This window comes from Phlebotomus papatasi, chromosome 2 (assembly GCF_024763615.1).
Source record: "Phlebotomus papatasi isolate M1 chromosome 2, Ppap_2.1, whole genome shotgun sequence".
Lineage (NCBI taxonomy): Eukaryota > Metazoa > Arthropoda > Insecta > Diptera > Psychodidae > Phlebotomus > Phlebotomus papatasi.
This window is the reverse complement of record NC_077223.1, coordinates 16,134,856-16,147,525: the sequence shown is the minus strand read 5'-3', so window position 1 is coordinate 16,147,525 and position 12,670 is coordinate 16,134,856. Positions and strand designations below refer to the sequence as shown.

General features: G+C 32.2%; 1 protein-coding gene across 2 annotated transcripts in view; it reads left to right on the top strand.

Annotated features, from left to right (window-relative positions):
• LOC129802797 (EH domain-binding protein 1) overlaps nucleotides 1-12,670 on the top strand; it is a 36,017-nt gene that overhangs the window by 14,006 nt on the left and 9,341 nt on the right. For both annotated transcript variants that reach the window (XM_055848898.1, XM_055848899.1), the window contains 4 exons: nucleotides 4,412-4,619; nucleotides 4,692-4,873; nucleotides 4,941-5,143; nucleotides 9,351-9,942. In XM_055848898.1, the coding sequence (XP_055704873.1) occupies nucleotides 4,412-4,619; nucleotides 4,692-4,873; nucleotides 4,941-5,143; nucleotides 9,351-9,942 (1,185 nt within the window). The remainder of the gene's footprint in view (nucleotides 1-4,411; nucleotides 4,620-4,691; nucleotides 4,874-4,940; nucleotides 5,144-9,350; nucleotides 9,943-12,670) is intronic.

Genomic DNA, 12,670 nt, shown 5'->3' with positions numbered 1-12,670 from the left:
TTTTTAAATGATTTTCTTATCCAGCAGGAGATCAAAAAATTGTTCTTTTGTGGTATCTGGAAGGCAATTGCCTAGAAATTGTAGCAATAGTGGAATTCTCTTGACTCCCTTTTGATATTCCTCAAAGGTAATTTTGTGTGGATGATGTGTTCTAAATACGAGGAAGATTCTACCGATGAAATCCCTCATGGCGTCCTCTTTCTCCTGAGAATTTTCCATTATAAAGCAATTATGCAGGAATTTCTGAATGAGTTCCCGTCGTATTTCTCCATTTTCATCAATGTTGTAAACTCTGAAGCAATAGTTTGTTTTTTCCTTGAGAGAACTACTAAAGAAAATCTCCATGCTTTGAATCCAAATGTCAGGAGTAACTTCTAGTTTAAGTGATCCACAGAGAGTCCAGAGAACTCGATTGCGTAGCAAATCATTGTCATATTTAACAATTAATTCAATTATTTCAGCAAATTGATCTCGGGTTATTGTTTTTTCTCGTTTAGGTCCGCAGATTTTGTGAAAAATGTAGATAAAATTTTCAAGATCACTATTTGAGAATTTTTTTCTTCTGGCAAATTCTCGAAGTTCAACTCGGTATTTCACACGAAACGATGCGGCTTCATTCAGAGGGATTCGAAACATATTTTATTGAGTGGAAAATTTTAAATTGACCTTTTTACAAAATGAATAATTTACGAGAATTGTTTTTCAGTGATTACTGTAATACAAAAAATCATATTTTTAATAAACAGTCAATCAATTACATTCTTCAAAATCAGTTATTTCAGGAGTGTCCCTGTGATTATCACCCCAATTGTGAAAATGTGTGACGAATAAACCATCGCCAAAGAGTCCATTTCATTGATTGACATTAGTCGAAGGGTTTTGGGGTGGTAGTATAATGGTGAAAATCATTAAGAATTTATCGTATGGCTTTCAATGGCTCTTTTAGTATCGTTTCATTTTATATTACTATGAATCACGAGAGAGAGTGTGCTAGAGAGTGAAAATATTGAAAAATTTTGCTACGTTATCAAATTTCAGGCTAAAGGCAGTAAAATTTATTCTTAAATTTAATTTTTTTTTGTCAAGTTTAAGTTAAGATTGTAGACTTTTTCCGTTACATTTTTAACGCCCACGAGATAAAACAGTTTGATGACGGAATAATGGGAATTTCATGTTCTCACAGAAAAGTTTTCAAGTTTGATAAATTGAATTTTCTCTACGAATAGCTCAATGAGCACAATGACGCTTTGACCCGATGAGTTTTCTCTATGATTTCAATACGTAATATTGTCTTAATTTCGAGAAACTAGTATCAGGATTCAAACTCAAATAATTTTTACCCATTCAGTCAATATTCTATAAATACTGGAGAGAAAATGTTCATATTTTGATACTCCTTAAAGATTAATCGATAATTATCGTAATAAATTTAAAAAAAAATCTATTAGGGGATACGGGGAGATGTTATCAAACACACGTCTTAATGGTCATGCAATTTAAATTGTTTAAATCAATTCATTACAAATTCCATTTATTTATATTGTGTAAATACCTAAGATGAGACTTTTTCATCTACTCTGAAAAAAATGTCTCGTTAAACGAACAAATGGATTTTGATGAAATTTTGTCAAAAGGATGTTATTTACCAATTTGACAAAACTTTTTCTTGCATTTTATATGGAAAAACACCCTTTTGACAAACTTTTAACAAGATCCAGTTGGCCGGCGATTTGACAAAACTTTTCCATATTCTGTATGGAAGAACATCCTTTTTACAAACTTGTCTTGTTAATTTGACAAAACATCTTTTTCAGAGTAGAATTCTATTTGGGAAAGAAATTAAAGGAAAATATTATTAAAATCGACGCGAAGTTAAACATTCTATGCGTTACTTCGAATAATCACTTTGCATGACTTTCCGTTAATAAGAGAAAAAGGAACAAAAGTAGTCGGGATACTTTTTCCACCAAATTGAAGAACGAATATTATTTTTTCGGCAACGAACTCTATATAAATTGTACATAAATAAAATTTGTCAAAATTATCTTGTTTGCGTATAACCAATGTAAGGTAAAGTGCCATCACTCGACCGGTTCCTCATCTCGATTGGTAGATTTATTTATTCAATTTATTTATATTTGCTATAAAATTTTGCGTATGATCTAATATTAATAGGTCAATTATTCCATGAATAATACGAACCAGTGACAAATTCACAGAAATTGACAAAATTGACCATGAAACATTCAAAAATTGATCCCCGGTCGAGTCGAGCAACCCGGTCGAGTGAGGGTACTTTATCTTATTTGATAAAAAAATATTAAAAATCTTAAATAGATTTTTTTTTAAATTGTCATCAAATTTGATCCAGGTCCAAACTTACAATTATTTTAAAAAAGAAGGGAACGGTGTCAAAATGCAAAATGTTGGACAGTTTGCAATATCGGACAAAACAAAAAAGCATCGCCTCTATGAATGAGATGTTGCAGAAAATCATTGAGGGAGGTCTGGAAGAATAAGGGCCTTTAAGAAACTTGGTGTTCGATAAATGAAATAAATTAATAGGGTAAGAGCTCATAATTTTGGACAGTTTCTAAATTTGGACACTTTGAGGATAAAATTAGACACTATAAATAAATTGATTAAAATTATGGATTTTTATTCCAATATTTGATGAATAATGAATTCTATCTAAATATTTGTTATTTTTGGAAGATTTTAACACTAAATATGTTAAATTTTAAATATGATTTGAGTTAAAATTGCTTTGTTGAAAATTCTGTGTGAGCAATTGCTTACGAGAAATATGACAGAAATTCGTGTTTACTTTAGTCTTATTTAGCTCTTTTTAAGTGATATTACTGAATATTCATTGAATATTGTGTTGATTCACATTAATGGTGATTTGTACATTTGACCTGAAGTGAGATTTGCCTTGTGAATTACGTTTTTCGTGTGAAAAATGGACAATTTTCTACGAGGTTTACAAGTGAGGTGATGCTCCTTATTTTGGACAGGTGTTTTTCTCACGAAATTTCGTAAAGTTTTAGCTTTTGTGATGACTAGGTTGTGTAAATATATTGGGAAACAAAGGAGCATCATTTCTACAAAGGAGATGCAGTGAGAAAAGCCTTGAAAGGCTCCCGGAAAGGCCAGGGAATGCACAAATCCGAACGTATTTGAAGTACCGAAGTCTACTCACTTTAATGAATGATATGGAAAGTTTCCGGGCTTCTTGTGACATTCTACGTTTCCCTTACATGAACAGGAAGAGGACTTGGTAAGATAGGTTCTCGAAATAAAGAACAATGGACATCCTATTGAGGCGGATTAGCTGTCCAAAAATATACAGCCAAGTTGTCCAAATTAATAACCAAGTTGTCCAAAATTCGAGTCAAATTTACCTCTACATATCAATTCATTTTTAAACGTATTAAGACTAATTTTAGTAAAAACAAAGACAATAAACCCTTGCCAAGTTTCTTAACAACCCTTCTGATAAGAGAGTAACAAAAAAAGTCAATTAGTATTGAAAATATCGCACTTCAAACTTGGAGCATCGATGCTTATAAGCACCCTGTCAAAAATTATGAGCCCTTACCCTACCTATATATTTATTCAATTTTAAACAGATTGTATAAAAGCAGTAATAATCTAGGTATATATCGTCATATTTTTAAAAGAAAATAATTTTTTTTTGTTACTTCCATTTCAGTAATGTTGTTTGGAACCTTGTAGATTAGTACTATTGCTCTTGTTCTCGCGAAGTTCGTATCTTTCAACGACATCTAGAAAATGACAAAAATAACTAAAAATTTGTAGCAATTTGAGAAACAATTGAAGTGTCCGATATTGCAATCTGTCCGAAATTTGTCTTGGTTCCCTTATTAAGAATAATTTTAGGGGAAACAAATATGAAAATTTACTTTATAACGTTCTAAAAAAACACTCCTGAAAAACAACTAACTAATAAATCAATTTGTATTAAAAATATTATATTTCAAACTCAGAACTTTAAGGGTTTATCAGGTTTATCAATCATGTCCGAAATTTGGCGCAGTTCCCCTATTCGTTTTTTTCTGAAATTGAAGTAAATTTGCGTCAATGTTATGTTTGTACAAGTTTTCAGTCGATTTATCAATCGGTTTTTAAACTGGTGTACGTGTCTAAAAACTATGCCAAAAGAGAATTAAAGAAAATTTATTTTGACTTAAAAGATAAAAATTCTATAGTTAATATTTAAGTGAAAGCGTTGATAAATAACTCACAATAAGATAGAAGACACAAGAATTGGGTCAATCCCTTGGGAAGAAAAGCGCTTCTGTGTCCTGAATAGCTTAATCTAAGATTTGTCTGGATTTATGGATAGGGGAATGTACACAATTCTAAAGCGTATGACCTACTTTTTCAGGCGCCCCACAAATTTGGCTGTTGTATGGACGAGAAGGAGTCGAAGAGTGGCATCAACGCCACTTCCTTGGGAGCCAGACATGATGAATCCACTGGTAGGGCAAATTCAGTGGCCAGTTCCGGACAATCACACAATCTCAGTGACACTGTTCAAAGATCCCCGGACACATGAACTGGAGGACAAAGATTGGACATTTGTCGTGGAAGATGTAAGTTTTTATCAATTCATATTAATTTTTCCGTCTGTTTGGGGACTAGAAATTTTCCAAATCAATTTTTAGACATCACAGATGCGAAAGAAACGCGTCTTGGCGTCTGCGAGTATCAATATGAGAAAGTACGCCAGTATTGAGTCTACACAGCAATCTTTTACGTTAACACTGAAGCCCGTTTCGAGGAAAATTACCTCGGCGGATTTGGAGTTAACGCTGAGTTGTGTATTTTTGCGAGAAGGAAAAGCCACGTGAGTTTTTCAATATTTCTCAGAATTATTGTTATTTTCTTTTGATTGACTTTTTTTTCTTGAACAGCGATGAAGATATGCAGAGTATTGTGTCTTTGATGTCGGTCAATAATAATTCTGATGTAGCTCCACTCGATGATCTCGAGGATATTCCTGATCTTGAGAGTTCTGGTGATATTTCAGAACATGTTCTTGATTTTACGCAGCAACTGGAACTTCTTACGTCCAGTTTAACGGGGGGTGCATCAGAATTAGCGACTCCAATGAGTGGTGAGTGCTTTTCTTTAATTCTTTTTTTTACTGACAGAGTTTTAGTACACCGAGAAAAAAAAGAGGGTGCGATTAACTTTTTTTCCTCGTAACTTTAACACTTTTTAGGTGTAAAAATATATCAACATTTTTAATGTTAATTTTACACCTTTTTAAAGGTAAAATTAACATGAAAAAGGGTTAATTTAACCCCTAATACACATAAAAGGGTAATATTTACACCGATTTAGGATCAATAATGCAGGGTAAAATTAACATTTCCGGAATGTTATTTTAACTTTTTCGGATTTCTCTCAGTGTATGATAGGGATCAATTGGAAGATTATCCCCCCAAGAAACGTTTTTCGAACTCATAAGCAAGTATTTTCTCGAAAAAACGCACAAAACACAATTTTAATCCATCTTTTTTGAATGTAAATTAATTGAAAATTCAATAAAATCCATTATCTATGGCTTTTAAGAGGGAAACAATTCAGGAACCATTTCTTAAAGAAATTTATTTTTTATCCATTTCTGCACAGATTTCGCCGTACCTGAGTAATTTTTCTTGGAGGTAATTGCGTTTTTAGCTTGAGAAAAAATGCCTCAAGAGAAATGTTCTTAGACCAAAAAGGTGTTAGCCTACACAGTAAAAAAAATTACCACTATTATAGTGTGTAATCTTTCACACCACTATTATAGTGTTAAATTTGGAAAAAATGTTTAATTAAAAATTGTTTAATTTAAAGTTGTTGAATTTCAAGTTGTTGAATTTGGAGTTGGTGAATTTAAAAATTGTTGAATTTTTGTGTGTAAACTCAAAAATTGTTGAATTCTACATATATGTTGAATTTTTGCTTTTTTAGACATATGGAATGTCTTTTGCTGTCTCAGGATCCCCCCTAATGTGAGATGCTTACATCTGATGCTCGAATCTTTACGATATATTTATTATACTTATAAATATTTGATGTTCTATATGACCTTTGCCCATCGAAATGCATCTCGACTGAAGTATAAGTCTTAAATGGAAATTCAACAATTTTTACATAACTTTTGTTTAAAAATTCAACAACTTTTGTTTAAATATTCAACAACTTTGGTTGAAATACACACGGCTTCACACTATAATAGTGTGAAAAATTATACTATAATAGTGTTAATTTTTGATCATGTAACAAAAAATACCATAAAGTTGTGTATTTTTTCACACTATAATAAGTGGTAATTTTTAGAATTTTTCAACACTTTTACTGCACAAAAAACATTGTTGAAAATTTTTTTACCACTATTATAGTAGTAAAATGTCAAAAATTACCACTATAATGGTGTCAAATTTTCAACATTTTCGAATTAAACAATATTGTTGAAAATTTGGAACTATAATAGTGGTAATTTTCAATCACGTGACAAAAAATTACCAAAATGTTGTGTATTTTTTAAACATTTTTAATTTAAACAACTAAAATCGTCGATTTTGCACTATTATAGTAGTAAAATTTTACACATTTTTTTACTGTGTAGGCTTTATTTGCAAAATCGGCATAAATCCGATTTTTATCCCATTTTGATGATTTTAAGTGGTTGTGATATCTGATAAACTTTTCATTAGTTTTTCAAAAAGGAGATTTAAGCTTTATTTTCCTTGAGGAAAAGGGATTAAGGACAACTAAAGTTCCTGAAATTTCCTTTAGAAGTTTTTTCAGATTTCCTATTTTAAATTCACCATAAATTTATTTTGTGGTAATTTTTTTTATGATCTCTGTTTTTTTTTGTGTAAAAACGAGAACATTTTCACAAAAATCTATAAAATTTTTCCGGATGAGTTTGAGAGGAAATTCTATTAAAGAAATATGTTCTTTTATGTTTTTTTTAATCAAATCAAACTCAATCTTGATCAACCTGACGGCTTTCGTAAGCAGAAGCTTGCTAAAGACACCAAAAAGATTTAAAAAAAATGTATGGAAAATTCTCTTTACGATTCCGAAATTTTCCATTAAATTTCTTTTAAAAATCCAATGCTATTCCGATTTTGATTATCTGGGGCAGATGTGGGAGGCTTGAAAGCCTCCATAAAGGCTCTTCTCAATCGACATTGTAGCTTTTTTAAGAAAAGATGATAAGAAACATTCTTAAAGTCTGAAAATTTTAGAAATTAGATTTTATACAATGATTTAAAAGAAACACAATTAAATCCATTTAAATTACAAATTGCACGTTTTTGGAAAGTTCATAAGACTCAACAAAGGACATTTTAAAAGTCAGCAAAATCGCATTTCTGTAATTCGGAATTCGTACAAATGCAATTGTGAATTGAATTTTAGGGGTAATGCCTCTGGTATAGCTTTTAGATCACGACAATTTCATGAAATCAAAATTCATGTTTTATACTCCTTATGCGTTTTACATTTATCCTTGTTCCCTCATGCCTGCCAAAATTCCGAAAGCCAAAATTGTTGAATGGTGAAAATTCTTAAAGCGAAAATCACGGAAAAATTTCTATAAAAGCCAAAATCGCAAACTCCAAAATCTCGAAAACCAAAATTCCGAATACCTGAAAATCTTGAAAAAGTCGAAATTATGCAAAGAATTATGTGCAGAATTATTTTCTCAAAAACAGAAAATTTCCCTTTACCTCCAAATAAGCGCGGATTCCATCAAGGGAGTAGTTCTGACACCTTTGAGAATTTGAGATTTTGGAGTTCTGGGTTTTGGTTTTTCGGGATTTTGGCTTTCGGCGTTTTGGCGTTCGGTTTGGGGTTCAGGATTTTGGCCTTTTCGGGATTTTGGCATTCAGCATTTTGGTGTTCGGAATTTTAATGTTCAGAATTTTGGTTTTCGGAATTTTGGGTTTTTGTGGTTTTGGCTTTCGATATTCTGACATTCGGATTATGGTGTTCGGGATTTTTGCTTTCAGCATTTTGGTGTTCGGAATTTTAGCTTTTGGGATTTTGACTTGCGGTATCTTGGCTTTTCAAAATTTTGCGTTTTCTCTATTTTGACGTTCCGGATTTTGGGTTTCGGGATTTTTAAACATTAGGAATTGTGACTTTCGATATTTCGTTCCAATCAGGATTTTGGTTTTTCGATATTTTTGTGTTCGAAATTTTGGTTTTCTGGATTTTGGCTTTTCGGAATTTTGTTTTTCTTGATTATGGTGTTCGGGATTTTGACTTTTCTGGATATGGATTTCAGGATTTTGCATTTTTAGGATTTCGCTGTTCGAGTTTTTGACTTTTAGGATTTTTGCTTTTCGGGATTTTGGCTTTCGAAATTTTGACTTTCGGTATTTCGACCGGGACCCACATTTATCCCACAATTTAGCACTCGAATTGAATTCAAATAGTTTGAATTTTTTTTATGTTCAAAAGAAGAAGAAAAGTACGTAAGAGACAGTAAGAAAGACATTGAGAAAGAAAGGAATGTGAATTTTGATTTCATAAAATTCTCCTGAACGCTTCGAGCAAAGTGATCTTGGCGTTTTCAATAAATAAATTAGTTCAACGCAATTCTTTACCTCAAAATTGAACTTACTAAAGAATAAACTGAGTTATATATATTTTTTGTAAAATTACAAATACATAATAACAATTGATTTAAAAAAGACTTAAATTGAATATTAAAAGCGTTTCTAAAAATGATTCAGTGTGAACTAAGGTAAAGTACCCTTACTCGACCGGGTTCCTCTATTCGACCGGTGGGTCAATTTTTGAATATTTGATGGTGAATTTCATCAATTTCTATGATTTTGTCACTGATTCGTATTATTTAAAGAATAATTGACCTATTAATGTTAGATCATACACAAAATATTATAGCAAAAATAATTAAATTGAATAAATAAATCTACCGGTCGAATAGAGGAACCGGTCGAATAAAGGGTACTTTACCTTAGATAAATGTATTTATCTCATTTGCAAATATTTAAATCCATTAAATAGTATTTTATGGTTTTTCTCAGCAAATTAATTCTGAACAATTGGGGAAAATCCTTTAAAAGCCATTGTTAGACTTCATGAGTGTTTTTCTTTGTCTTATTTAAACATTTCTCTGAATGTGAGAAATCTATTGCATCACAACTATTTTCTTCTTGAACCCCTTTTTGAATAATGGGGCAGCTTTTACGAGTTTCAACAGTTGATTGTTGTTTTATCTCATTCACAAGAATGAACATTTTAATGCTGTTATTTCTCGGGAAAGTTTATTTTCACTTTATATCCTGTGATAGTGCCATCTTTAACGGAGGATCAGACACCTTTGGCAGAAAATCCTGCCATTCCGGACTTGGAGGCGGATTTAGAGACTCCTGGAAAACGTCCAGAAGAGGCTCCGAGTGAAGTGACACCACGACAGCCACAAATTCCAACCACTGTCAATAATTTCTTTGCACAAAAGAATGACCTGGACAAATTGCCTACGGCGGGAAGCGCAATTGTCCCAAAACGACAACATTTGGGAAAAGAGATGAAAGACACAATGGCAAATAAGGAGGATGTCCAGGATTCAGCCAGGAGGCATGAGGTAGTTCAAATAGCTGGGAAAACGGCCCAGGAGAGAGAAAAGAGTCGCCTAGAGCTGCAACCACTCAAGTTGAAGAAGAGCTATGAGAATGATATTGATCAGGAGACGCCAGAGAAGACAAAAGTGGTTGCTGTTAAGAGGGCAAATCTGAAGGAAAGGACACCTGATCAGGATCTTCTGGAGTGGTGCAAAGAGATCACAAAGGACTATCCTGGGGTCAAAGTGACGAATCTCACAACGAGTTGGAGAAATGGTCTGGCTTTCTGTGCCATCATACATCATCACAATCCGGATTTGATGTAAGTACTTTAACAAATCTAATCTTTGAATAATTTTTAAGCATCATACAGACTTGAAAGTTTAAAGTATGTGAAATTGTCCTTTAAAAAATGATTTTTGAAGTATTTAAAATAAATTAACTGAGAAACTTGGAGGAAATGCCACGGAAATGGCAAGTTTGAACTAGTCAAAAGACTCTGAAAGGGACAGATAATCCTAACCGGCTTATTGTAGGTGAGATTCTTAATGTGAGCTAACTCGGAATGTATGCAAATTAAAGTTAGAGCTGAAGTTGGGGGACGCCATTCAGTTATTTTGAATCAGATTCGTGAAACTATACAAATTTCATATTTAAACCAAAATATAAAGGATTTAGATGGACTGACATAAAAAAGTGATATATGGGTGAAATGTAGACCAGAATGTTCTCTATAATTTTGCCGAAGAACTTGATCTCATAGATTAATCAGAAGCCGAGATAATCCAGGTTGTTTGTTTCTGAACTCGTTTTTTCGACCAGAGCGCCCTAAGTGTTCATTTGGTGAACTTCAACTATATCAAAGAATTGTTGTATTTCGTGAGACATTCCATTTAAAACCCTATTTTAAGTGTCTTGGTCGAGAAGAAGTAGTCAAATTGGCATCTTAGTGGTTTCAAAGCGTTATTATGGGAAAAATCAATTTTTTCACACTTAAACGACAAAATCGGACAGATCCCATTATCTTAATGAAAAATGATGTATGGACGAAATGTAGATACAATAATGTCCTCTACTATTATGTCGAAGTAATCATCAAAATCGGTTCAGCTACAGTCGAGATAATTGAGGTTATGTGCTGTTGAAATTGGTTTTTCGAATGTGGCGCCCCTGGTGTTGGTCCCACGAAGTTCAAATGTCCTAGAAAGTTGTAGCATTTTATGAGATCTTTCATTTAATCAATCGTCAAAATCGGTCACATAGAACCGGAGATATGATTTTTTGAATTTCGTGAAATTTGACACCTCATATCTCCGGTTCTATTCTAACCACAGCGTACTTAGGGGAGGGTGGGGCAGTTTGACCCCTAAATTTCAAAATGGATTTTGGGACCATTTTGCAAAAAGATGATAAACAGAAGTAAAACTTTGTATATTCTGTGAATTACAGTTGTGTTTAGGGTTAATAAAAATAATAACAATAATCCTTTAATTTCATTAGTCTATTGTGGAGAAATTCATTTTACTTGAAAGGCAGAATGTGTGAAAGTCCCCCATTGCGGGGCACTTTCAAGATAAATATGAGGCAATTTTTGAGAAAAATAAAACGTGTTTATAGGAAACTTGCGATACCAGAATTGATTAAAATTACTATTTTAAAGTCTTCTAAGACTATAAAACCTAAAAATATAATCGAAAAAGAACTTTATAACAGAATTTGAACACTAGTTGATCATACAGAGAAAATAAAATATCGCTAGAGATTTCTAAGCCTATTTCTCATTAATTGAGCAGTTTTCTTTGAATTTTTATACGAATGAAATGTCTTTTGTAGTGCTAAGCTAATTCTGTACATTGTTGGGTTATTATATCGCTTTAAAACATGTCCTTTTTATTATAACAGTTTTATAATGGTATTTTAAAGTCTTGAATTTTCATAATACTAAAAAAATTTACAATATCTTGCTGAAAACATTCTGAAAATATATTAAAACAATTAAATTCATCATTTTTAAGCACTTAAAAAACACTGAAAGATTATTTTTTTAAATTTTTATTATGAACTTTTAGAAAATACTACTTTTCATAATTTCGAACTTTATCGACAAAACAGATAGAAAACGTTTTCAATTATCATTTTAAGTTAATTTTAATTAAAAAAGTAAATTGTTAGACACTGGAAACTTCTCAGTGTGCTTGCATGAAACTGCCCCTTACGCACTTTCGAAACTCAAATGAAAATTGTCAGAACCGTCTTAGATTTCATTCAACGCTAAATACTTTATAATAATCATAAAACTACTGGTAATTTAATCCAATTATGTTACATCGATAGATAAGTTCAATAGTTCAGAAATTGTTGAAAATAAAACATTACAAAAAGTTTCATTTTGATGCAGTTTTATAAAATCAATTACAGAATTCAAACGCGAAGCGTCACGAAATTAATTATTTTTATGAATATGGATCTCAGTTATCTCTTCAATAACATAATGGTTCTATCCCATTCCTTTCAAAGGGATAAGAAGAATATGCAAAAATTGAAACTGCCCTGTCGTTTAACTGCCCCACCCTCCCCTACGCCACTTTTTGGAAACGTCATAGACTAGACTATAACACTATAAAATTTGATTAACTTGCACAATGGCGTTTTTGAGAAAAATGAGTTTGAATTTTGATGAAGTTTGACGCTATCGCAGCGCCACCTGTGGTGACTTTTTGAACTTCCATCTGAAAGTGCTCATCGAGACGAAACCGAAAAGGTAAAAATTAGGTCAATATGTTAATTAGAACCGGATATTGAGCCTGGTCAATTTTCGAAATTTGACCCCTTATAGCTCGGGTCAGGGGTTATGGATCGACTTAAGTATTTTTTTTGTTTTATTGGTATAATCAAGGGCTACAACATACTAAAATTTCAGCCCGATGTATAAAGGAATTTCTGAGTTATTTAACTTAGAAAATTGAAAAATCTTCTTTTTAAAAATAGCGCCCCTAGCGGTAGATTTATGAACTTGCAATGTTAGAAGGGGAAGTGGCATTTCACGAGAG